The 26291-nt window shown below is 43.4% G+C and overlaps 1 protein-coding gene across 2 annotated transcripts in view; it reads left to right on the forward strand.

Annotated features, from left to right (window-relative positions):
- The window catches only part of FLT1 (fms related tyrosine kinase 1), a 169606-nt gene that overhangs the window by 73726 nt on the left and 69589 nt on the right, over positions 1 to 26291 (forward strand). For both annotated transcript variants that reach the window (XM_029210240.1, XM_029210241.1), the window contains exons 11-13: positions 8350 to 8464; positions 16308 to 16416; positions 22642 to 22950. In XM_029210240.1, the coding sequence (XP_029066073.1) occupies positions 8350 to 8464; positions 16308 to 16416; positions 22642 to 22950 (533 nt within the window). The remainder of the gene's footprint in view (positions 1 to 8349; positions 8465 to 16307; positions 16417 to 22641; positions 22951 to 26291) is intronic.

Consider the following 26291-nt stretch of genomic DNA (forward strand, 5'->3'; position numbering starts at 1 on the left):
GCCTCCTAGTCACCCGGTGTGGGACTGTCGGGATGCCTTGGCCCAGATTCCCTAAAAGAGAGCGAGTCAGGGGCGGGGGAGTCTCTGGGGCTCTTGGGGGAGGCGAGCGGGAGAGAGAGGAGGAAGGAAAGCAGAGGCTGGGAAGACAGGCCTTGTTCTGAGTGTGAATGGACCGCGGGGCCCTCGAGAGCAGGAAGCGGCGCAGGCCAAGACGCTCACGGAAAAGCTCTTATCTAAACAGAGGTGGCCAGGACGCTGGATCACCTCCACCATTGTCCCGGGAGCTGACCCCAGCCTTCAGTCCCCGAAAAGCCTTCTCCACTCCCCCGCCGCCATTCAGACAAGAAGTAGTTTTCAGCATGGGCTCCAAGGCGTCACGAGGTCTCTCCCTGGGCAAGAAGTCGCCGCCCCTACCAACAAAATCCCCCCAGCCTGACCCTGTGACCAGCCTGGAGGCCCAGGCCCTTTTCCTGGAGCAAAAGGGGCAGGAACCATTCTGTCTAAACACGCCTTTTTCTGCCAGCATCCTCTCCTCTATATTGTTCTGTTTGTTTTAAGAGAATGTGAGAGAAGGGGAAAAGATAGTGTTGCGGATTCTATTCATCTGATGGCTCAGACACACGATCGCTAATGTTTTGACACGACACACGCAGGAGCGCAGGAAAGTTTACACGAGGCCCTTCTGCAGGATGGTGCGCGGTTGGGGAGCCGCCCGGTCGTGCCCTCGGGCACGGTTCCAGGTGGTCTTTTTTTTTTTCTTTTTCTCCTCTCCACTTTTTTTAAAAGACGTTTTACAGCCTCGATTTGCTCTCTATTACTGCTCTCCCCCTTTGTTTCCTCCCTTGAAATGATGCAGTATTCTTTACAAAGAGGTTCTGATCACAGTAAGCGCGTGCAAACAAATCCCATCACGTGGAGAAGCAGAGTCCGCTCGAGTCCTCAGCTTGCATCATCCAAGAAAGGAGAGAGAGAGAGGGAGATGATTCTGTGTGTGTTGGGACTTTGTAGAACTTTCTGGAGCCTCCTTTTCTCCTCCAAACTAAATGTGCTTTAACTATACTTTAACGTACGTACGCCTTCCTTCCCAGGCGATGGCGCGGGCTCAGGTAGGCAACCGTTGGGTGTAGGGCCCGGCTCACTACTGTGCGCCCCCCGCAGAGGCCCCTCAAAACCAGCTGCTGCTCTAAATGTGTCGGAGTTCCTAACAAAGCAGGCCTCGTTCATCCCAGAACGTGTTTAGGAATCATGCAGACAGCAGTTTTAAGTTACCAGGGGGGAAAAAGGATTGTAATAAAAGCTGGATCTTTTTATTTTCTTGCGAGATGTTGTCTAATGCTGAAATTCATCAGCCCACAGAAGGCCAAGGTTTCATATAATTTTAGCATTAAAACTCTGTAATGATGAGAACTAACCAGAATTTATGTAAAAAACGTAATTATAAAATATTGCTGTGCCCCCTCCCCCCTCCCCCAAAGGACCAGGGGCTACTTCTACTTCCTGAAAGCCAATATTTTGCTTCTCTGGGTGTCTGTACCGGTTGGCTTCAGAGGAACCCCAGAGTTTCCTAACACGTGACTCTGAAGCATGGTGGTCAAGGTTTGGGCGGGGTGGTGGTCTTTGGGAGCAGAATTCATGCCGTGTGATGGACGAGTTCTGGTGTGGCAGGAAGAGTTAGGAATATCTGGGTTCTAATCGCAGATCTGTCTGCTACTTTCTCTATGAATATGAGTAAGACATTTGATTTTCATGAGTCTCAGTTTCCTTCTTGGTAAAGGATTTGTGAAATGGGGATCATAATACCTGCTTCACTGGGTGACCGTGAGAATTAGTTGAGCTTACATGTGTGTAGCTGCTACCCTAAGTCTGGTACATTAAAAGCAGCCCAGTAACAACTGGTTTCCCTTCAGCCAACCAAGAGCCCAATTTAGCAGAACAGAGATTTTGAAAGAAAGGTCAGCCTAACGTCATTTATCATAGGGTGAAAGGGGATCCTTCACCTCTTAAGATTCAGGTGGTGGAGTAGACCTTCTGGGATTGGGGTGGCTATTAAGCTTGCTAGAAGTCATTTATGAAATGAGAATCTTACACTGGATAACTACAGGAGTCTTAGGTACCATAACACAGGTACATCATAGCACTAAATGGGCAATTTCTAGAAAGGCCGAGTGAAGGGTTGAACCCTCTCAGCCTGGTACTTCAGAGAGTCTGTTGTTTTTCTCCCACGGGGGCCACTCCGGAGAAAACACAGACACTAGCCATCCGTGGCTAAAGGTCACCTCTCCCCTCTGATTCCACCAGATGCAACAATGCATCCTTTAAAGAAAGTGCCAACTCTGCTTTTTGGGTTGGGGCAGGGGAAAGAAAGGCAGGAGGACTGCAGAAAGTGTGCAGATCGGAACTGTTCAAATCCAGCACCTAAGGAAAAGCACAGGTGGACACAAGAGGGTACCTAAGGGTACACGCTCTGCGCTGTTTTCCCTGTGATGGGTTTGTAAAGGTGAATGGGACCTGAGGTCAGAAATCATGGGATGACAAATGTAACGTAAATGGTCGTTGCAGACCATGCACACAGTGGGCACTCAGTACACTTGGGCTAGGTATCATGAGAGCTGTTTGCCAAATCTTGGGAGGAAGTTAACCAGGTTATGCAAAAAGGGCTAGAAAAAGACATTCGATCCCCCTTGCAGTAATGGTATCTGTGTAGTGAATATTTGAGAAGCCTTTTCTCCCTATATACAAAGAAGCACTGAAGTATGACAATTTCTTTTTATATGATGCTGATAGAACATGGATATTATGTTACATACAGCATACAGGTTAAGTGCACAGACTCTGGAATGAGCCAGAGCTGACTACAAATTCCGCCTCTGCCACCTACTAGCCCTTTAGCCTTGGGTAATTGACTTAACCTCCCTTAACCCTCAATTTCCTTGTCCATTAGATGGGGGATGATAGCACCTACTTTTTAGGATGTTGTAGAGATCAGTGTGATAGTGTACATGAATCACCTAACGCAGTACCTAGCGCATAGAAAGTATAACCCTTATCATAGTAGAATGTAATATCGCATAGTGTCTACCGTAATTATTACAGCCTATGGCTTGCCTGTTGGGACCGACAGTCAGAATTGCCAAGACTGTAGGTTGGATCCCAGCGTTGGCTTTGCCTTTCTCTGTGGCTCCAAACTGTGTTTGGTCACAAAGGAGCCAAATACTTACGAGCGTGCAGGGAACAGGGCAAACCCATCAGCACTACAGGGAAAAACCCAGAGCATGTAGGTCAGTAACTCATCTGCATCTATGGAGGGTGTGTGTCGAGCACTGTGTCGAGCAAAGCAGCCTGGTAACTTGGACCAGATGGGAGAGCCCCACAGATAGATGTCTCCTACTTGGGAGTCAGACAGACAGACATGTCACATGGAGGGTCCCGGCTCCGTGTGTTGGATCCATAATTGCCTGCTTTCTTTTAACTTATTTATATCAATCTCTAGTCCAAAACTAATTTGTTTCAGCTCCAGGGCAATCGACAATGGAGTACACTCTTACCCCGGAAATTTTTTTTTTCCTCTCGATGGTTATAAATACCTCCACGCTATTGTACTTGGCATGCTGTATGCAAATAGAGGTCAGAGTCCTAAAGCTCATTAGGAAAGGGATGGGGGGCTTGGAGCACGGAGAGGACAGCGTGGAGCTGAAGCTGATAACAGCGGCCTTGTCCAGAACAGTGCCTGGGAGCTTTCTTATCTCCCTTTGGCAGGAGGTGCTGAGGACTTCCTGTGCGAAATCAGGAGCGAACGCTGCTTTCCTCTTGTTGTTCGGCTTCCTCCCCCCTCAAGACGGTTCCCAGCACAGCGATTATCTTTGCATCTTCAAACATGGCACAATCTACTTCCTGAAGAGCTTGATGTATTCTTAAGGGCTCAGGCAAATTCCCCTCCCCCTACCTCTCGTTTCAAGTGCTGTTATAGAGTCAGCCCCCTGAATGACATTCTATTTTTAAGGTTCCAGTGACAAAGAGGGAAAAATCACAGTCCCCAATATGGAAAATAGCCACAGAACCTGTCCTTTTCCATTTGGAGGACCTTGCAGCAACTCTAGTTTCCAGGCCAGGGCTTGTGCCGACAGTAGCTGCCCTTAGAGGGACGGGCGGGGGGTCGGGGGTGTATGTTGGCAGCCCGAGTGAACTCAGGCAGCCGACTGCGTTTCCCTCGGGAAATGCCTCGACTTGCTTCACTCTAACATATTTCTTTGCATTTCCTGACAACCAAGAGTTTGAAATTAAGACCTTTGTCTAAGGCCTCCCTTATCTTTTTCACTTCTTTGGGGAAAAAGGAATGAAATTACAGGCTTCTCTTTCAGATACAAGAGAACTTCAGCTCTTGGATGTCACAATACCAAGTACGTGTGTAACGTGTGTACATGTCACAGGTGTACACATATGTAACAACCCCCCATATACATGTTATATATATCTCCACAGACACACACGTTATATAAACCTATATATGTACCCCATGTGTGTGAAAGATCTGAGATTAGACAGTAGTTCAAGGTATAGATGTTATGAAAAGTAGGACAAAATAACTTATTTTAATGATAAAGTTTTAAGGCCATGATGTATTTCAAGTCAAGGAGAAAGTGTATAATTTCTCTTTGGTTCCGTTCCTTCTACTAATCAATAAGTTAAAATGTTCACTTTATTTACCTGATGATTATAGGAATAGCTAGTCAAAAAATCTCAGAAATTCCTTAAGGAATGGTTTGTCCTTATGAATTCTTTTTTACTTTATTTTATTTATTTATTTTTTGCGGTACGCGGGCCTCTCACTGTTGTGGCCTCTCCCGTTGCGGAGCACAGGCTCTGGACGCACAGGCTCAGCGGCCATGGCTCACGGGCCCAGCCGCTCTGCGGCATGTGGGATCTTCCCGGACCGGGGCACGAACCTGCGTCCCCCACATCGGCAGGCGGACTCTCAACCACTGCGCCACCAGGGAAGCCCTCTTTTTTATTTTAAATCTTATAATCTCACTGTAAAAACAGACATCTTAAAAACATTTGGAGAAATCTGATATATGGGCCAGATACAAACAACACCGTGGAATTATTGCTAATTCTATTAGGTGTGATCATGGCGTTGTTGTTATTAGAAAACGTGCATAATTTTTAGACATGCACTAAATATGTGAGGCTAAAATGACATGCTGTCTGTGATTTGCTTTACAATATTTCTCAAAAGAAAAAGTAAAAAGAAATAAGGGATAGATGAAACAAATGTGGCAAACTCTTGGTAATTAGTAAGTCTGGGTGATGGGTATATGGGGGTTTACTATACTATGACTCTACTCTTCAATATGTTTGAAAATAATAAACAGTTAAAACCAATGAAAACTCTTACTAGAAACCACACATCAGTACCTCACGCCTGTATGTTTACAAATGTTTGTGGGGTGCCGGTTACATGCTTGGCCCTGGCATAACTATGAAGACAGAGTGATCCCATAGAGGTGGCCAATGGTCCTTGTAGCTGCTGGCCCAGTGGGACCTCAGAAGCACTGAATGCAAACTTAGAAACTGGTGAATGCTCTGGGGGAGAGGACATTATATGGCAGTGTGCCCCCCCAGGACGGGAGACCACCCCAGAAGACTCCCTAGTTTCACATGGTGGAGTCCTTTCTCAGCTTGAGGACCAGACAGGGATAATTACAGAACTTTTTTTTTTTTTCTGATCATCACAATCCCTTCTCTCTTACCTTTTCTCTCACTTATTTCATCCTCTCACTTTCTTCTCACATAAGTAGCCAAGGGCAACAATGACTTAAGAGCAACCATGCATTCTTTCTGGCTTGAAAATCTCCAGAATCTGCCCAAGACATGTACAGATTAGAGCCCAGCCAGCTGTCTGCTCACCACAAATTCTAAGCCAGAAGGAAGGAATATGAAGTGACACCATGAAAAGTTCACAGTGCAAGTAATCATACAAATGACCACTTCCCTGCCTTACAGGGTCCTCACTCTTTAGGCTGGGAGGTAGGAGGAAAGACTGCATCCAGGAGAGATACAGAAATGAACAGCATCAATCCATAAGGCGGTCGGAAAGCAGCAAAGGCCGTGAGCTGCCTGCAGGCACTCAGCCCAGTTCCTACGCGCACTTGTCTCTTAAGCTACCCAGTCTGGCAGGGGAACACCTTGGGAACCCACAGATTTTTTTTTTGAGGCACATAAAATAGCTCTTTGTATATTTGCATCGTGTCCCCCCCAAAAATCCATATTTAAATCTCAAAAGGCTGCTTTAAAAGAATCAGCGTTGGGGACTTCCCTGGAGGTCCAGCAGTTAAGACTCTGCACTCCCAATGCAGGGCGCCTGGGTTCCATCCCTGGTCAGGGAACTAGATCCCACATGCCACAACTAAAGATCCCGCCTGCCACAACTAAAGATCCCACCTGCCACAACTAAGACCTGGCACAGCCAAATAAATAATTTAAAAAAAGAAATCAGTGTTCATTTTGTCATGAGTGGTAGAAAGCAAAGCACCTGCAGTGTCCACTTACTGAGCACCTGCATTTGCCATACGTGGTGGTACAGAGCTAGGCTCTGGGCAGTTCACGCAAATAGAAATCACAGCACAAGTTAAGGTGGTCTAGCTACAGGCTCATCAAGTGGTTCTGATCCTGTGCACTGTAAGGGTTCACAGTGATCAGGATAAGCTGCTTGGAGGAGATCGGGCCGGTGGTGAGGGGCATCGAGGCAGCGGTAACTGGTGAGTGAAGGTGAAGGAATCAGGTGTGTGTACACCCCGAGCCACAGGAAGAACAGTTCCTTGCTTTTCTAGGGTGTCTTTAATTTACAAAACCTCTGTAATTAAATTTAACACATGTATAATCCCATGAGATTAACAGGGCAGGTATAATTTTATTTGTGTGTTTCAGAGGAGAAAACTGTCATACAGCTAGAAGTCAGGGCAGCTCTAGGACTCAAGTCTTCTTTGAAGTAGCTGAACCAAACTGTGGTTTGCCCGTGAGGAAACGTGTCTGTAGCGGTAAGGTTGAAAAGGCAGGTAGGGAATGGACTTTGGATGGCCTTGACTCAGTCACGGAAGCCTGGGCTTTCTTCAGTACAGTTGTTGAAGCTTTCGGAGCAAAGAGGATTCCACTAGAATCCCGAATGCTCGGGGTCGGTCTGCTTTGTGGGTGTTGGCTTGGGAAAAGGCATGTTGAAGCACTACTGCACTGCCCGGGTCAGAGTGGATGTAAGTGTCCTTTCTGTTGTTTGGATTTTTTATTCGTGTAGAACCCAGGATACACGAAACATAATAAATGATCCAAATGACAACAAAAACATGACGGTCCAAAACCTATGGGATGCGGCAAAAGCAGTCCTAAGAGGGAAGTTTATTGCAATTACAGTCTTACCTCAGGAAACAAGAAAAATCTCAAACAACCTAACCTGACACCTAAAGCAACTAGAGAAAGAGGAATAAACAAAACCCAAAGTTAGTAGAAGGAAAGAAATCATAGAGATCACAGCAGAAGTAAATGAAACAGAGATGAAGAAACATAATAAATGATCAATAGATATTTACACCAGTGATTTAGGTAGTAAACTGACAGGCCCCTACTGACAATCAGGTGTTTGAAAGAACACACTTTCGGATATAGGTTGGAATCGCTCTTTAAAATGGTACTGCTCCAGCTAGTTTAAACAGTAAGAGAGGGAGATTTCATGGACTTTTAGAAGCAAAAAAGATCTTAAACAACTTCAACACACATATTCTATAATTAAACACTTGAGGCCTGAGATGTTAAAGAGCTTGCTGTGATACTCCAAAGCTTGAAAAGAAATAGACTGAATTTAATAGCTGCTCCATGATGTGTGTTTCCATATACACTTAATCAGCCCTGGAAAAAATTAGCTGTATGATGGAATATTCTCATATTAAATGCCAGCCTTTTATAGCTGTGAAATGCTGTTATCCTTGAGGTTTACATTCATTAACATAACTTCCGTTTTTTCCGTGTTTGCATGTTTCTTCCACTAGGAACTAATTAAAATCTAGATACTAGATTTTTTAATTTATGCATTTTTATTTAATATTTAACATAAAGAACAGGAAGGATATATGGAGATACACTGGTGTGGGTTTTTTGGTTTGGTTTTGTTTTGCAGATCAGGCAAAATCTATCTGCTGTTTTTAAGTTTTGAGGATGGATATTGGGGGGGAAGCGTCTAAGGAAAAGAAGAAAATTGTGACTTTGTTATCTGAGGACTTAATGGTTTTCATTTCACGGGTCACCATGGGCTAGACCATGCTGCAAAGCAACACAGTGATGGCTTACTTTTTTTAAAAATAGGTATGACTTTTGCTCCAATAATGAAGAGTCCTTTATCCTGGATCCTGACAGCACCGTAGGAAACAGAATTGAGAGCATCACTCAGCGCACGGCAGTCTTAGAAGGAAAGAATAAGGTACTGTTCGTCAAAATAAGCATGGGGATATTTATTCTAAAAGTACACACTCAGCTCCCAGTTCTGGGTTTATTAGAGCCAGAAGGAATTCAAGTGCTCAAGCAAAAATTCAGAGAGAAGAAAATCAGTAGTATGTCTTTACGGAGCGATGCACGGAGGCTATTCAAACTGCTGTATATACCCAACCGAGCACCAGTCCCGAAGGAGTGAGTCCTTGGTCCTAACGGAAGAGGGAGAAATGCCTCTTGAGCATCAAACTGGTCCACATCAGTGGTTCTCACTCTGGCTGCACAGTAATCTACTTTACCGATTAATATTACATGTGAATCTTTAGCGTGGAGCCCAGGGTTCACAGAAGCTCCCTGGGAGATTCTAGCATAACCAGAACTGAGAACCTCTGACATAAATAAAGTGAGAGGTCAGTAAGCAAAAGCTAGCACAAAACTTTAGGCTAAAATGGAATGTTTCCATTCCACAAACTATCTTGTTTTCCCCTCTGTTTTCGCACGGGCGAAGCCTAAGTTGCGGCGTACAAACACACACAGTGTATCAGATTTCCTGACTGAAGAAAGGCCAATCAGAACCGCCATGAGATATCACCTCCCACCTGTCAGAATGGCTACTGTGAGAAAGACAAGAAATAACAAATGTTGGTGAGGGTGTGCAGACCCCCTTGTGCACTATTGGCGGGAATATAATTGGTGCAGCCACTATGGAAAGCAGTATGGGGGTTCCTTTAAAAATTAAAAATATAACTACCATGATTCAGCAATTCCACTTCTGGGTATTTGTCTGAAGAAGACAAAAACACTCGCTCAAAAGATATAGGTACCCACGTATTCACTGCAGCATTATTCACAACAGCCAACATACGGAAACAACCTAAGTGTCCATCGACAGATGAATGGATGCAGAAAATGTGGTCTGTGTACGCAGTGGAATATTATTCAGCCATGAAAAAGAATGAAAGCTTGCCATTTGTGACAACACGGACAGACCTTAAGGGCATTATGCTAAATGAAATAAGTCCGACAGAGAAAGACAGATACTGTATGATCTCACTTATATGTGGACGAAAACAAACAGGAAAACAAGCTCATAGATTGGTGGTTGCCAGAGGCAGGAGGTAGGCAAGATGGATGAAGGGGGTTAAGAGGTACAAACTTCCAATTCCTATAATATATAAATAAGCCATTGGGACGCCATATACAGCACTGCAACGATAGTTAATACTGCTGAATTGCACACTTAAAAGTTGCTAAGAGATTAGATCTTAAAAATTCCCATCACAAGAAAAACCCTTGTACTACGTGTGGTGATGGGTGTTAACTAGACATATTGTAGTGATCATTTTGCAATACATACAAATGTTGAAGCTAATATAATGTTATTTGTCAATTATGCCTCAGTTTAAAAAAAAAGTTTCCCTGACCTAGTCAGGGACTAGGAGCATCTTTTCTGCTCTTGGACATATTTTCTCCACTCCCTTAACCTCAACACTAGCTGATACCTTGTGAACCAGGGAAATCGCAGCAGATCTCAGACCTGGTGGTTTTCTTCTCTGTCAAATTAGTGAAAAATGCAACTCCAAAATCTGCTATTATCAGGCACAGGGGTAGTGATGCTTTAAGAAGGGGAAAAAAAAAAAACCATATCAAATCACCCCTTGCTAGAATATCTCCTTCTACATGCATATCTTGATTTGGAGTAGTCTGTTAATATGGGTGTTACCTCCTTAAGTGTGGTCATGCTTATTTATCTGTTCAGCTATATTTGCATTTGAAAGCAACAAAATAGATGGCATCATTCTCCGAGTAGGACTTCATAATAACAAATAACATCTGAATTCTTCCTGATGGAAAACTTTTGGACGTACGCTTATGTCAACATCATTCTTTGGTGGGCCAGAGTGGCTATCTCCATTTTAAAGATGAGAAAAACTGAGGTGATAAGATGACTGACTCCAAGTCACGCAGCTTAGAAGTGGCACGTGAGAAGCTCAAACCCAAGTCTTCATTGCCAAAACCCAGGGCTCTGCCAACTAAGCCAATACAGAAATTAGTTAAGATGGTGATGGCTTGCACGATAATATCAGCGATCACTCGTCAAGGATTCAGGAAAAGCTTTTCTAACCACTGCAGCAAGCTGTAGGTGGCTTACAATTCTTTTTCTCAAACGCAAACAAACTGTAGTTTAAAACATTCCAAGATGTGTAGCTATTGATGCGACAGCAGTTTAATGAAATACTTAGAAAAGAGGAAACTCTGTAAACTCGAAAGTTTGAGTGACACTACATTTTTGAAAAAAAAAGGAAATTGCCTCAGAGTAGAAAGCAAGTTAGTTGTCACAAAGTACTAGAAAATTTCAGGATGCCCTTGACTGTGCCGATTCATTTTGCCTTTCCCTGACCCTATCAGGTGCTGGTACTGTTAACTGCTGGATATTAAAACACGCATTTATGAGCTTAATTCCAAAGAACTTCTAGTCCGGTTTGTGGTATTCTAGCCGCAAAAAAAAATACGACAGAAAATAGAAAGTGAAAAAGCTAGGTTATGTTTCTGATTAGCCTGAACCATGAAGTAGCCACCTGCCTCCATGACAAAACCTGGGTGAGATAAAGAATCTTTCCTGATTTTTTCCATGTGTGCTTGAAACAAATTTATTGTCTTGTAATTCTGTAGTTACACCAGGTTTTTAAACAGAGACCTCCAGACACAGTTGGCCCTTGGGCCATCCAACCTGCAGAGCATGGGTTAAGGTCTGCCCTTTCTATTGTGTGTAACCACGTGCAAATCAGTTCACCTCTCTGAACCTGAGTTCTCTCCTCCAAAAAATGGAGCTCCTAACACATGACCTGTCTCGTTTGCCTGTTATCAAGATGACTGTCTTATATTCCCTAATGCAATCCCGCAAATTGATTGTGAATTTACGCAGTAAAGACTACTTATTAAACAATTGTGTTGAAAAACCTTTAATACTCCTTCTAAACGAAGTGTGTGTATACACACACACACACACACACACACACACATACATATCCTAGTAGTAACTGTAACAAATTAGACTTTGAGTTATTAATTTCATGTCCTAAATTTAGAAGACTTTACTAATTTTGCTTTTAGCATCTATTAATATATCTTTGTGTGTGAAAAACGTCTTTCAGATGACAGACGGAAGTTTTGCTATCTCAGAATTCTTTGCATTGTTATTTCCTTTACAATTAAAACTGCTTTTCTTTTCTGTTCAAGTTAAGTCCCAGCTTAGAGCACACAGATGCTTTTCCCCAGTCATATAGTCGGCATGCCCAGGACCCTGCTCCAGCCATCAGTGGAGCGAGGTCCTGCTCGAGCACCTGCTGCCTTTCAGGGACTTGCTTCCCCCCGCGCCCCACCCCCCTGTTGTGTTTTGTTTTGTTTAACCCAAGGAAGGGTGCACGAGACAATAATTCAGTCTCCTTATGGCCAGGTTTTGGCCCAGATCTGTGAGAAGTGAAGTCATCAATTGGAGTTGCTAACGGCAAACATGGAGCTTTGGTATGGTTTCAGTGGGTTTGCCAGACTTTGTAGACTTGGGGCAGGAAGTAGAAGGAGCCCTGTGTTAGGAAAAAATACACAGGAAATGCGTTTCACAGCATTAATTCTGTGAGGCTGGAGGATCATGACAATTTAACATCTTAGCAACATCTCCATTGAAATCGTTTTGAGGTTTCATTGAGAAATGTGTGTACCGTAAAAGACACGTCCATGACCGAAGCATGAATGCCTCATCCCGGGAGTACAGCCTGGGTTCCGCTCTCCCACACACTCCCCGACCTTGTCTACCTTCTCACGTTCTATTTCCCATCAGTTGGCTCAAATGCACCACCCCAGGATCATTTTAGATTCTTCCCTGACCTTTACATATCTGCTTTTATTTCTCCCTGAAACACTTCAAAGGAAACTGTAATAGAAACATCCGAGAATAAAATCCATATATAGGTTTTTTTTAAAGGCGGGTGCTGGAAATTAGGCTGAATTACACATCATCCCATCCATTCTGTTCCATGAGGTTCAAACCACATTCCAGTAGTGAATCACTAACGCTTAGCGAAAGGGAAGGAAGGAAGGAGAATGAATAACTTCCAGATTTACAGTACCTGACGACAGTGTTCACCAGCGTTCCTGGGTCATACAGAAGAACCCAGAGAATGGATTTGAAGGGTCTGTTTCTAATATCTTAATCCTTGAGGTCCTCGCAGGGAAAACAGAGGCACCCAAAGTGTGGGTTCAGAACTAAAAAAAACTGCGGCAAATGGAAACTAATTCTAGAATGGATACAAGCAGACAGCCTTGGGAATTTCTTTTGGTGTACCTTATAAAATATATGATGATAATTTCAAACATATGCTACAACTCAACTTCTTGAGTTTGAAATACTTTCTCTTTTCAAGTATTAAGTTGATATTTGCTGTTCCAACTGTTATTTCCATTTTTTCCTTCTTGAAACAGTAGTATTTGGTCATGACTGCCGGGGATCACATTTGTCCCCTTAACCCAAGAGACTCCTGTCCTGTGAGAAGCTCTCTTGTGTCCAAACTACACCCACCTTCAACTCACACTTGACCTCCCTTTTCTGACTCTATAGTTTATACTTCAAGTGTCATAGTTTTTTCATGAAAGTATTTTAATTTATAGCTTAAAAATATACTCTAGAAAAATAAAAGTCCTCTAGAAATCAGATCATTTTGAATAATGTTGCTCACAGGATGTAAGTTCCATCTTATTTTAAAATGTTCTTCTCTAATTATAATTTGTCCATTATCAATCATATTTTCAAACCATATAACACTGTATCAGCTTGCAACTTGTATAAAATACTAAAAAAAACAGTATTTCTGTACACAGTAGCATTGAGCTTGTAGTGACCATGTCTGCTTATTAAAGGAGGTATTCTCGAGAGAAAATCCGACTCAAAGCATAGACAGAACTCTACCAATAGATCTGTACTGTTAGATTTAAAGGGTTTGAAGGCGGCAAGCAGCAATTTCGTGTAGATTAAGAGCACAGGCACTGGTGTCAGACAAACCTGGGCATAATTGTTGCTCGGGGCTGTCTGTGGTACCATGGATCTTTGAGTGAATCAGTTTATAACCTCAGTTGCCTCTTGTGTAGAACAAGTAATACACCCACATCACTGGGCTCCGGGGAGGATTAATTAAATGAGGTAATGCCTCACACACTGGCGCACAGCAAGGGTAACATAGAGGTACCCAGAAACAAAGAAATAATGTAAGCTCCCATCAATGTCATTTTCTAGTTCAATTTTAATAGAAACTTTGGAGAGGTGAGTTCTGGGGTAGGCTCTACTTGGGGTAAGGTGTCAGTCTTGGAAGAGGCCATTCAGGCAAAATAAGAGATTCAGATGCGTCTGTTATCTCCATGGTTTATCGTGTGGCCTGGATTCACTTCACTTCTGTGGACCTCAGTTTTATTCTCTGATTATACAGAAATCCTGAGCTATCTGTTTTCGCAGTGTTGTAAAATGGCTACAGCCCTCCCCCGGTTGCCTGCACAGGCCTTAAATATGGCAAATGTGCACATCTAAATTGATTGCCCTTGGCACGAAACCCAGTTCTGGTTCTCAGCTGCCCCGCTCTCAGTGAAATCAAAATAATTTTAAAAGAAATCCAAATGCAACTTTCAGGTAATCGTTGTTCATCATTTCAGATGTTCAAGCCAAACAGAAATGAGTTGTTCACTTATTTATTGAGCAGCAATACGTCTGAGACTCTAAATAAGGCTCTGCTGAGGCCCTTTAGGATAAACATTGAGCGCTAACTTCGTAAGGAAAGCTGTGCTTGAGCTGAGAGGCAAACAGCAGAGGGGCTGTGAGGTCTCCACGACTGTTCCTCTTCTGACCCTGTTCATGCTGCTTTCAGGCACCTAAGCTCGTCTCCTGAGAAAATTCCAGGAGTCAGAGTCTCACTTGGTGATCTCTCTTGTCCTTCCACCTGTCACCTACAAGCTTCTCTTCTAGCTACTTTTTCCTCCACAACTCTGAAGTGGTGGGTGCAATAATTAAACAGCCATCCAGAATTTTTGTATTCCCCGCCTCTTATAATGATTAGTAATCAAAATAGAGAAAGAGACACCTGAGCTCTCTCCACTGGTTATTTGCTTTTGTGGGAGTCTTCCTCTGTAAAAGAGAGAATAAGATATACTTGGGCTTCAAGTAGGGAAATTCTTCCCTGTGACCTAGAAGTAGTCCTTCACGTTAAGAATAAGGGTTGTGTCATACTCCCCTCCGTCCCCTTTACGACGTCTGGGTGATGCCTTAACAAATAATCAGTATCTTCCACATTGGATGAAAATGTCACGAATCGCAGACACTCATTTCCCAGAATTTCAGTAATACACAGAGGATGTGTGGGTAGAGGTAATTAAACAGATCTAACAAACAGAAAAGGTATCATGAAATATCAACTGTACCCTAGTGGAAATTACAGAGAATTTGGAGCAGTGAAGTTGCTGGCTAAAAAAACTACGAATATATTTTTTAGTCTTCCTGATCTGTAAAGACAGACATACTTTAATTTCTCATAAGGGATATGAGAATACGAGTAAAGTGCCTACCGCATAACTCAGCAACTTAGAAAAATGTTAGGACCCTTTGTAGAATTTGTGTTACTATCTTAGAAAGCCCACTGTCACAGTTCAGCCTCTCTGTATGTATCACGTTAACCTGTAAGTGACCGGATCGTTCTCCTCCAGCCGGGACACCCCATTAGTCTGGAAGCATCAGCACAGCCTCTACAATTTCAGGGCTTATGACCAGTTCTTTGTGTCCTAGGAGATAGGCTGCAACGATTTATAAGTAACTGGATCAACCGTTTTTGTAATTTTAAATATGAAAAACTTACTAGCTGTTTCATTTTTTTTTCATGTATAGCATGCATTACTTTTTTGAAAGGTTGGGTTAAATTTTAGAATTCTCAACAATTCATTTCATACTGCTAATTTTTATCTTTAAAAGGAGACAGCCATGCAAACCTTTAAGCTGTATAAATTTGTGGTTCTTTTTTTTTTTTTTTTTTTTTTTTTTTGAGACATTACTTTTTGCAACATCATAGTTTGGAAAGTGCTTTCAAGTTCACATAGCTTTGACTCCTTCTGCCTCGTTAGGGGCTCATCTGCCCAAGAGCAGCACTAAACCCTAGAGAAGCCACGTTGCCGTGTGAATCCATGATTTATATCTTCATTTTCTAGAGTAGGGATTGACAGCCTGAGAAATTAAGTAATTTACAAACACCCGCAAGAGCCTCAGGGAGTTTCCGCCCCTCCCTCTGCGTTATTAGGGCTGCAGTGCCACGTCCCAGAAAAGAAATGGTTCAGCCAGCCTCTCTCCTGTGTCTGTGCTCCCTTAACACACCGCTTACAGAACCAGACGGCAAAGAAGGCTCCTGTTACCAAGTGGCGTTCGTGATCACAGGTCATCCAAACAAAAGGGAAGGCCTGGACCTCCCCCTCTCGTTGGCGTGGCCCTGACCACCTCATAGGGTAGGACGTGCTGTCCCGCATCTGGGCTTCAGGTCTGTAATTGTTACGCCAGCAGCACGAGATAAATAAGCCTGAAGCCCTCATATGAGTCGGATGTCATAGCCCCCGGTCTCCTGAGGACCTGCTTTCCTGTTGTTTTTCCATTCTTGCTGAGGCTCGGCGAGGGGAGAGTTTCTGGTAACCACCACGTGTGCAGTTCTACCTCTGTTGAGGCAATGGAATAGCCGGATCATGTCCCGCTCAGAAATATCTCAGGGGGTGTCCAGTGGTTCTTCGTCCTGTCACTGAAGTTGCCTTTTCTTTTGCAGACGGCTAGCACCTTGGCTGTGGCCGACTCTAGAATTTCTGGAATCTACAGTTGCATGGCTGCCAATAAAGTAGGGACTGTGGAAAGAAACATAAACTTTTACATCACAGGTAAGCCACGTGTCCTGTATTCACGAAGACAGCCCAGGGACCTCAAGTCTCTCTTGCAGTCTTCTGTGCTTTGAGTGCACTCGAGTGACTTTTATTTAAAAAAAAAAAACATTCCATAGACTTGTCCAGCTTTGAGTACCTTCATCCTTGCTCTCGGGAATAGTTTTCTACAGCATCATTGGGTCATTGGGTCTCCTGAAGGGTTATTTCCCTGAATTCCCTTTTAGAGCTATTTGTCTACGTCTCTTTCCTAGGCTTGATTGTCAATCTGGGATCTTGTCGTGTTCATTTTTGAACACCCTACAGTCCCCAGCCCAGGGCCTGGTACACAGTGGTTGTTCAGTAACAGTCAAGGAAACCAATTCTAACACATGGGATGACATCTTTGTAACCCAAGAGGCGAACTGCTTCACAACTTTTTTTTTTTAATTGGTGTTATCGTTGATTTACAGTGTTGTGTTAATTTCTGCTGTACAGCAAATGTTTCACAACTGAATTTCAGCTTTTTGGCACATGAGGCTCTCCTAAAGAAATCTGAAGCTGAGCTTGGTTGATCATTCTTAGTGTGTTATTTTTTGGTAGCATTTCAGAATTTTTAACCTTAAATATGATGGTGTCTGCAAATCTTATAACTTCCAAGGTACACAAATGGCACTCCCTATGTCCCTCCATGGGTACAGGAAGGAAGTAAGTAGCTCAAAGTATAAAAACAATTGCCTGGCTCCACACTCCCCCAATTTTCTGAAAAAACCTGGGCAGTTGGCCAACTCTCTGGAAACTTCGCACTGCCTGGGGCAGGCTGTAGCAGTTGCCTTGAGTTCACCAGAAAGAAATAGGTTATGTCCAATTGCATGAGAAGTATGGGTTGCCAGATCACAGGGAGCCTTCTGGCACGTTAGCTGACCCTCAGAGAAGCTGTGCCAGGGGAGAGATCCTTGGGTAGGTGCTCACAGAATGTCAGAGCCAGAAGGGACTTTTAGGGGCTATAATTCGACATTATAGCCCTGCATTTTCCAGATGAGGAAATGCGGTTTAGAGAGGTGGAGGGGCACACGGGAGAGCCTCTGAAAACCAAGTCAGTCCCTATACCGTCAATACTCGAGAAGCGGAGATAAAATCATCTTTGCGTTCATTCCAAGTAGGAAAAGCCCTTTATTTAGAGAAGGATTCAGAGAGCAGTTTCACACATACTAATTCTTTAATCAACCTCAGATGATTTAGACTAATTAAGTCCAAAGGTTTGTGTTGTCATCTATATTTGGGGTGCAACAAGCTAACCCTAACCATCCAAGTCCACGGCCACTGTCTCTGTGATTTAGAGTACAAAAGACTGAGCCATTCCTGTTCTATTCTTAACATTCAATACGTTTGTACAAGTTTAATGAGCACCAACTATTAAACAGGACAGTTCAACTCTGTGTTGAGCGTTCAAAGAGATAGCAAGGAGGCCCTGTCTCTCTAGGAAGACGGTTTGAACACCGTGGACACAAAGAAGACATGTTACCTGTATCCTAGCATCAAAAGGAATGAGCAGAAGTAACGTGACAGATGAATTTACCAATGCTAAGCCAATTCCACCAATAAAAATATGTCAGCCACATACATAATTTAACATTTTCTAGTGACCATTTTTTGTAAAGTAAAAAAAAGTGAAATTCATTTTATTTCACCTAACAGATCCCATGTTATCATTTTAACATGTCATCAGTATTTTTTAAAATATTACATCGCTTCTTTAAAATCAGGATTGAAATAAGATAAAACTAACTGAATGAAATTCAGTTCAGTCACACTGAGCATACTTTCAGAGCTCAGTAGCCACAGGTAGCCGTGTATTGTAGAGTGTTGCTCTAAGCCTCTGAGAAGGAAGCAGGACTTGAGGTAGTCCTGTGGGTACAAAGAATCGGTAGAAAGAAGAGGACAGGCTGGCCCTGGCATTTTCAGAATCAAGGCGAGAAGACCGACAGAGGCCCACAGACTATACATCTAACCACTTACAAGTTCTGAATCACATGAACAAGCTGTGAAATATGTTGTAGCCTCTGGTGGACAAAGATACTTTCATGATGACCTGGAAAGTCAGGCACAGGTCTAGAGTTCCGGGACTGCACAGAGTGTGACGGTGCCTGACGGTGCAGGAGAAGCCCACCCCCGGCTCACCCTGCTTCTCCTTCCACTCCGGGCTCGGCCCTCATGGTAAGGGGCCCTGTCCTCCTGGGGATGATCTCCCCAGGCCACACCTCCAAACTCTGTCCACCCCTCCCCCAAACAGTCTCCCTGGGCCCTATAAGTGTGCAGACTGCCCAGCAGTCTGACCTCAGGAGGACAGACAGAGCGAAGGGGGAAGAGGTCTGAGACAGTCTGGAAGCAGACTTGGGATCATCTTTACAGGGAATTCTGGGGCCCCAGGGGCCCCACGAAAGATAAAGAGTGGGGATAGCATAGGCTCTGTGTGGGCAGCCCCCCACCTCCGCTAGACTCTCTCCATTGTGGGGAGGGGTAGAGCCTGAACAGAGAGCCCCCTTGCCTGGGTCTGAAGGGAGTACTGGGAGAGGATGCCCTGACTGAGGGCACGCCCTGCTCGTTTCCCTCATGATACGAGTCCCAGGAAGGTTCATCGATGCCCATTATTCACTGCAGCACCAACATCCAGCCCACCCCTCCCCCGAGTGCTTCATGGCTCCGGCCTGTATCTGTGCACAGCATGGCTGCTGCAAGGGCCCCAGCTGATACGGCTGACCACCTGCGGAACTCAGGCAGCAATCCCCCTTCGCCTCCCACCATATCGTCCAGTTTATAACCACGGGGTGCTTGAAACCTTTCCTCATCCATTGAAAGGAGCGATGGGAATTCTATTTCCAACATACCTAACTCGAAGCTCACGACATTTTTCCTCCAGAAATTTAATCTCAAAACTGAGCACAAACTCATCCAATCAAGTCCCCATTGCCCGGAATATAATTCTCCTAAATGCTTTGCTCCCTGTTTTGAAAACTTCCAGTCTTGATGGGTAATCATAGATTACTTACATTCATTATTTCTAAAACTCTTCTCTTTTTCTTACTCAAATCTCTGTCATGAGATTTAGCCTCACTAGAGATGAGACTAAATATTCTTTAGGAATGTTGCACCTTCCATGACGATTTTCTGAAAAATGAATGTATATTTGTTCCATGCTTATACCCGACCTAGTGCAGGTCATGCTTTAAAAGAGCTGTCTAAAATTGAACTGCTCAAAATCAAAAGATCTAGAATTGGGTCTGTACTGATCCTCATTTCAGTCATGCTGCCCCTTCCCTAAAATACAACAGAGCTGCCTTCTGAACTGATGTGAACCAGTTTGCTATGGCCATTAGCATCCTCCACAGCTTCTACTCCAACTCTGCCATTCACTTGTCCATAGTATCTATTTGAAAGGAGCAAAACTTTCTAGTCACCACTCACTTTCTTTTTAGAGAATGCTGTTTCTGTTCCCTAGTTGAGGTAAAGCCTTTATTTCCACCTGACAAAGGAGATACCTTTCATCCTTTTAATGTCTATGCTTGTCTCTTTCATGAACTTAATTCACACGTTTGATCCAATCAAGTCAAGATGTCCACCCCCAGGTGTGCACCTCTGTAAATACATTACCCTTTCACCTAACCCTGGGTGGGATGTCTCCTGAGCAAGGGTGGCGTCTTCTCCACCACATCTCCTAAGACGCCGTGGATGTGATTATGTGTTGGATGGATGAGTGTTAGTTGGTGCTACTGAAGCCTGGGCTGAATCTGCAACAGATCCTTAAGTGTGGGAAGATTTCTTGTTTTCATTTTGAGAGTTAGAAGGCAATGCTTTCTTTGGTCTGTTTTTGTACTCAGGCTAAAAAAAAAAAAAAAAAATCGACATGAATTAAGGGAAAAATCCCTCTGGATTCATTACCTAGTTTATGACATCTTATTTATCACCTTCCATGGATCAGAAAAGAATAGTGGAGGGGCTATACTGAGGAACAGATCATTTCTAAGTGCCATCTGACAACATAAACCAAATTAGCCTCCTAACAGTGTCCCCATATGAGAAACGGACCTGAAAACGGATTCGATTCTTTTCTTTTCCTCTGTGTGTGTTTTTGCTGTTCTGTTGGCACTCAGCATGACTCTGGGTGTGTTAGCAATTACTGAGGGTGAAACAGGAACAGCGCTGCCTTATCTCCCTGGTTTCCCAATGTCACTAAATGCATTTTATTTTGAGATTCCTGGTGGTGCTTGGCAAAGATAAACAAAATCTTCCACCAGGAAACCTGTGAGCTATTTCCACAGGAAGTTTCAAATCACTAAAGTAAATAGAAACTCTCTACATGATCTCAGTGGTGTTACTTGGGACCCACTTGGGTTCTGACTACCAGGATGGGACTTCGTAAATGGAAGCCTACCGTCTTTTCAGAAATAATTTGATTGCAACCAGTGCACAAGACTTCTGCCCTAGTATCTGGGTAAAAGTTGATGGCTAATGTTTAACTCCTCATGCTTGGAAAGTGTCCCAAGTATAAAAAGATGCTGAATTAGAGGGGCTATTTCTGACACCTTATTGTTATGTTAAAAAACTATGGTCAGCTGCTTCTGCCTCTTCTGGCACATTCTTAGGTTTTCATTTTAAAAGCAGGAAAACTTCCACTGGCCTCCTCTCTCTCCAGTCATTGACAGCTTCGTAAGCCACTGCTACCCCCCGGCTCCCAGGTTCCAGATGAATACTTTGGCATTTCTTCAGACGTGACAATTTATAATAAAGCCAGAGCCCAGAAAAATCAGAAAAACAAGCAAAGTGAGATTTAGGAAAGAGTTGATATGATATCTAATTTTGGACTATTGTCCCCTTAAGGTTTAAAGGTTTCTTTATAGCTTTGTGTGCAAAGGATAATAATAATAATAGCATAACATAGCGCTTTTCATCTTCAAAGTTCTTTGTGAAATGTTGGCCCCAGTTCTTTGCTCAAGTACAGATATGCCGCTAGTAACAAGCGATGGGAGGGTTTTGAGAGCAGGCCAGTTCAGGGCTAGTAACAACCAATGGTATTCTAAAATCGTCTGGTGAGATGGTCCAAAAGGAGACTAAGGAACTCTCAGTGCAGAAGCTAAATGATGGTCCAGGTTAAGAAAGCTGAGGAGGGGAGCTCGTGAGCTGTGGCTAGAGGCGCCAAGAAGATGGAGAAGAAGGTTACCTGGGAATGACACTGGAGAAAATGACTTCCAATGATGCAGTCCTTTTAGGAAAATGTTTAATATGTTTTTTAAGAGCAGATTTGATTTAGAAACCTTCTGCCCCCGCTTTGCAATCTAGCAGCTCTTCGAGATTAGTTGTCCGCATTTTCAGAAGAAATCTTGCTCTTTGGGCTTCCCTGGTGGCGCAGTGGTTGAGAGTCCGCCTGCCGATGCAGGGGACGCGGGTTCGTGCCCCGGTCCGGGAGGATCCCACGTGCCGCGGAGCGGCTGGGCCCGTGAGCCATGGCCGCTGAGCCTGCGCGTCCGGAGCCTGTGCTCCGCAACGGGAGAGGCCACAACAGTGAGAGGCCCGCGTACCGCAAAAAAAAAAAAAAGAAATCTTGCTTTTTTATGTCTGAGTAGAGCAATCACCATAAAAGGGGACCTGAGCAAGGACCCCTTGGTGCCAGCAAAGAGCAGGGGGAGTGATGGGCCAGCAGCAGGAGGAGGATGCCATCAGTCCAAAGTTTAGGATTAAAGTGTTAACTGGAGTCTCCTAGCGCAGACCTGGGACTTCCTGTTCTCACTTGTTCACAACTTAGTTAAATAAGTTTGGCTATCAAAGCACCTGTAGTCTCTAGTACAAACTCCTCTTAGAGTCCTTCACTATTTTGCCCACTTACCAGGAGGACTTCTGCACATGATAAAGCAATGGGTTATCATCCCAAGTTGTAAAAAAAAAAAAAAAAAAAAAAAAGCATTCCACTTTGAAGAGCAATTTTGAGCAAATGAGCGTACCCTCCTAATTACGTCCTATCTTGCATTTCCTGTCTCGCTTCTGACGGAACGAACTGAGTTGGTTCCTACCTGCCATGTCTGATCCGTTCCCCTTTAAAAAAAAAAAGATAAATACCATCCTTTTAATGTTGATGCTGAATTTGTGTAGGAACAATCCTTAAGATCCTTGACTGTCTTAGAATGAGATACGTCCTCAGGATGAGACATTGATTTTCCTATGCACTCAAGTCCTTTGTTCTTTTTTTTCCAGATGTGCCCAATGGATTTCACGTTAACTTGGAAAAAATGCCTACGGAAGGAGAGGACCTGAAACTGTCTTGCACAGTTAACAAGTTCTTATACAGAGACATTACCTGGATCTTGCTGCGGACAGTAAATAACCGAACCATGCAGCACAGCATCCGCAAGCAGAAAACGGCCGTCACGAAAGAGCACTCCGTGACACTCCACCTCGTCATCAAGAACGTTTCCCTGGAAGACTCGGGCACCTATGCCTGCCGAGCCAGGAACATGTACACAGGGGAAGAAATCCTCCAGAAGAAAGAAGTGACCATTAGAGGTGAGCACTGCAACAGAAAGGCTGTTTTCTCTCGGATCTCCAAATTTAAAAGCACAAGGAATGATTGTACCTCACAAAGTAATGTAAAACATTAAAGGACTCATTACAAAGTAACAGTTGTGTCATATCATCTTGATTTATTGTCACTGTTGCTCATTTTCCGGCTCAGAGGAGAAGCTCCTCCCAAAATGAGTTTGGCCATGATAGGAGTAACGTTGAGCCCCCCGGGACCCCCAGCTCTGGGCGCCCCGTTCAGGCTGAGGGGTCCGCTCTCTGGGGCCGACCTGGTGCACGTTTGGATTTGGAGGATCCCTGCAGTGCATTCTCTGTGTGTTTTGCTCTTTGCTGTTTTCTCCTGCCTGACAGACAACAACTCGGGACTGATCCTTTCCTTCCACTTTAATGCCCACCTCTTTTTATGTTTATGTTTCCAAGCTGCCAAACCCGAATAATTTAAACAGATGCTGGTGTCTGCCAAAGATGGACATGAATCAGTTCATTGGCCAGCTCGGAATGAGGACAGTTGAATTGGAGACTCTGACGGACCTCTGCCGGGTTTTATTTCGTACTGTTACATCTGCTTTTGATTTGTAAATAGCACCTGGATGATAGCAAGTTATAATGCTTATTTATTTGAAGATGCTTTTTTTTTATATTAAGCACATTAATTTTAAACTGGAGCGTCTAAGGTGGGCCCCAGAGGTGCAAGGTGTTGGTGTCATTCAGAGGTATTAAAGCTTTATCACAGTATGAATTACAAAAGTCCACCCAGATCAAGCCCACTTCTCTCCTGCAATGCCAGTAGCTAGTCAACAAGTCCAGTGGGTTTTCTCCTCACTGCCTCTGAGTGGGCTACATAGCCACTGATAGCACCTGAACAAAAGTGGCTCATGCCTTTGTTTCTAATATTTTTGTCCCTGGTTAAAGAACTTTATCCTGTCCAACGGATGGCATTCAACTGTGTACCATGATCAATTTATCAAGGAAATAAAGGCTCTTGTGACCAGAGGCTTAATGCATTCTTCTAAATGTCAATCTCAAATTTGTCCATTAAAAAAAACAAAGTCCACTTTCCCCATATGCAAATTGAATAGGATTTTTTTCCCCGGGGAAAGTGACTTTTTCACCAATTTCATATGCGTTGTTCTGTTGTTTTCATTTATGATTGATCATTACATGTGACTTGCCTGAACTACTGGAAAACAAACTATAATGACCAAAATAGCCATGGCTGAGAACACAGTGGCTGGGTTGTTCAGTAGGAGGTGACAATATGACAGCTTTTCAGGCTTGGGAACTCACCAGACTGTTTCCTCCTTTAGGTAACAGACTCTGTCCCACGGCTCAACTTGTCTTTCACGTGGGAATTGCTTTTGTCAAATGTGAAGGAGTAAACAATAGCACTTTTATGGAGCCCCAAATGCTCTGAAAACAATTAGTAACCTGGAAGTTGTCAGCCCAAAGGAAAGAATAATCGATTGTATCTGGAAACTTTACCTATGGCTCTTTTGCCTGGAGTCTTTGTTCATTATAAGTCAGTGTGTTCCTTCAGGAAACTGCCTTAGTACCAGAGGACCTGGGGGGGGGGGGGGGGGAGGCTCAATTTTTACTAAAGCTGAAAGAGCAAATGAGATGGTTTAGGGAGTACTTTTGAAAAACATGGTGAAATGGACATGCAAAACCTATCCTTTCCTAGGGAGGGGAAGGGTTTAGTAGTTACAGAAGATGATTTGAAGTACTTCCGAGAGATAATTTGAAGAATTCCATAGAGTCACGAATCCTTCCAGAGAGTTTCAAAAAGGAAAAGAAAGGACTGGGTGGGTTTTGATTTTTTTTTAGTTAGTCTTCGAGGTGTGGTGTAAGGGGAGGATAACGGGGAAACAGAGAAAGAACCAAGAGCCTGCTATGGAGAATGACTGAGATGGGGTAGAGGGTGTGAGGCTGGTTCCTCGGTCCCCTTTCCAAATGGAGAATCGGAAGTACGTATCTGTGGGACCTGGCAGATCTCTTGGGCTCGAATGCCGAGAAGTAAAAGGACCTGGTGGGGAGCAATCTTTGGCTGTTGATAACCAGCAGAAATAGTCCGTTCATTCTGATTTTCTCAGTTTGAAAGCTCCCCTTTGTTAAACTTTGGAAAGCCGCTATTTCCACCAAATAACTTAGGTTTAAAAATATGGGTTCAACGTACCATTCCTATTTAAAATGCCAAAGTAGATTACTATAAAGTGGGAATTGATTAAAAAACAATTCCTTGGTTGATTGGTCATTTTGAAACTTGCCAAAAATGAGAACTTATTTTTTTTTTCCAGAAATGGGTACAAAGAAAAAAATCATCATACTGTATGTTTCAGACATGTTTATATGAACTTTGTATTTCATTGAGAATCCTCTGTTCATTCTGCAGCCTTCCGGCTGCTTCCCTCGTCTGAAGTTTGTGTAGTACAGATAGGGCCTTTGGGAGTTCTGCGTGACGTTTATGTTAAAAGAAGATGCTCTCTTTTATGTAAGCATTGTTTTCAGACACACCTGTCAGGGAAGCCAAATCCTGTCTGTGTTGATGATGTTACAGTTTGTAGCTATGAAAATAATTCGGGTGTGGTAGGCCATGTATTCAGACTTCCTTCTTCTAATAAGACCTGTGGACAATGATAGATTATTTTATCATATTTAATGCCTGGGAAACAGTAAATGTGCCAGAGGAAGCTATTACAAGTATAACTCAGTGAACTGGGTCTGTTCTGAGTTTTAAATGAGGTGCGTCAAAGTTGGCTGTAAAAGATGCTAAATAGTAATATACTGTTCTTTATTCTCTTGTCATGTTCACTGATATGTCTGGGGTCTTGACTGTGTAAAAATGTCAAAATTGTAATGATCAAGCATGTAAGAATTATCAAAATGGAAGATTTTGATACATGGCTGCGTTTTCAATTAGGAAAAACTATTTGACAGACTGGACAGAATGTAAACCCAGAACTATGAAAATGGGTCTGCCGGGGGGGCGCAAGATGAGACTAGGAAAGCTACACTGAAACAGGCCAAAGGATTGTTGCTATCACGCATTTCACACTATAGTTGACGAGTTTATAAATTAGCACTCCTTCAAGTCTGTTTTGCCTTCAGATTGCATTTTGTATAAAATGTGAAAAGACTAATGATAAGCTATGGAAATCAAAATGGAATGAGAAATCTGTTTCTCCTAACAGATAGCCACCCTGCCATGTCATGCTATGTCAACATGTTCTCAAAGTCATATGGTAATATACTTCTTAACCTGAGATTTCTCAATTGCTTTAATGAATGCTAATCCTGAGAGTTTCCCTGCAGGAATAAAAACAGAAAGG

The sequence above is a fragment of the Monodon monoceros genome, unplaced genomic scaffold, assembly GCF_005190385.1.
Source record: "Monodon monoceros isolate NGI ecotype Baffin Bay Population unplaced genomic scaffold, NGI_Narwhal_1 Super_Scaffold_8, whole genome shotgun sequence".
Taxonomy (NCBI): domain Eukaryota; kingdom Metazoa; phylum Chordata; class Mammalia; order Artiodactyla; family Monodontidae; genus Monodon; species Monodon monoceros.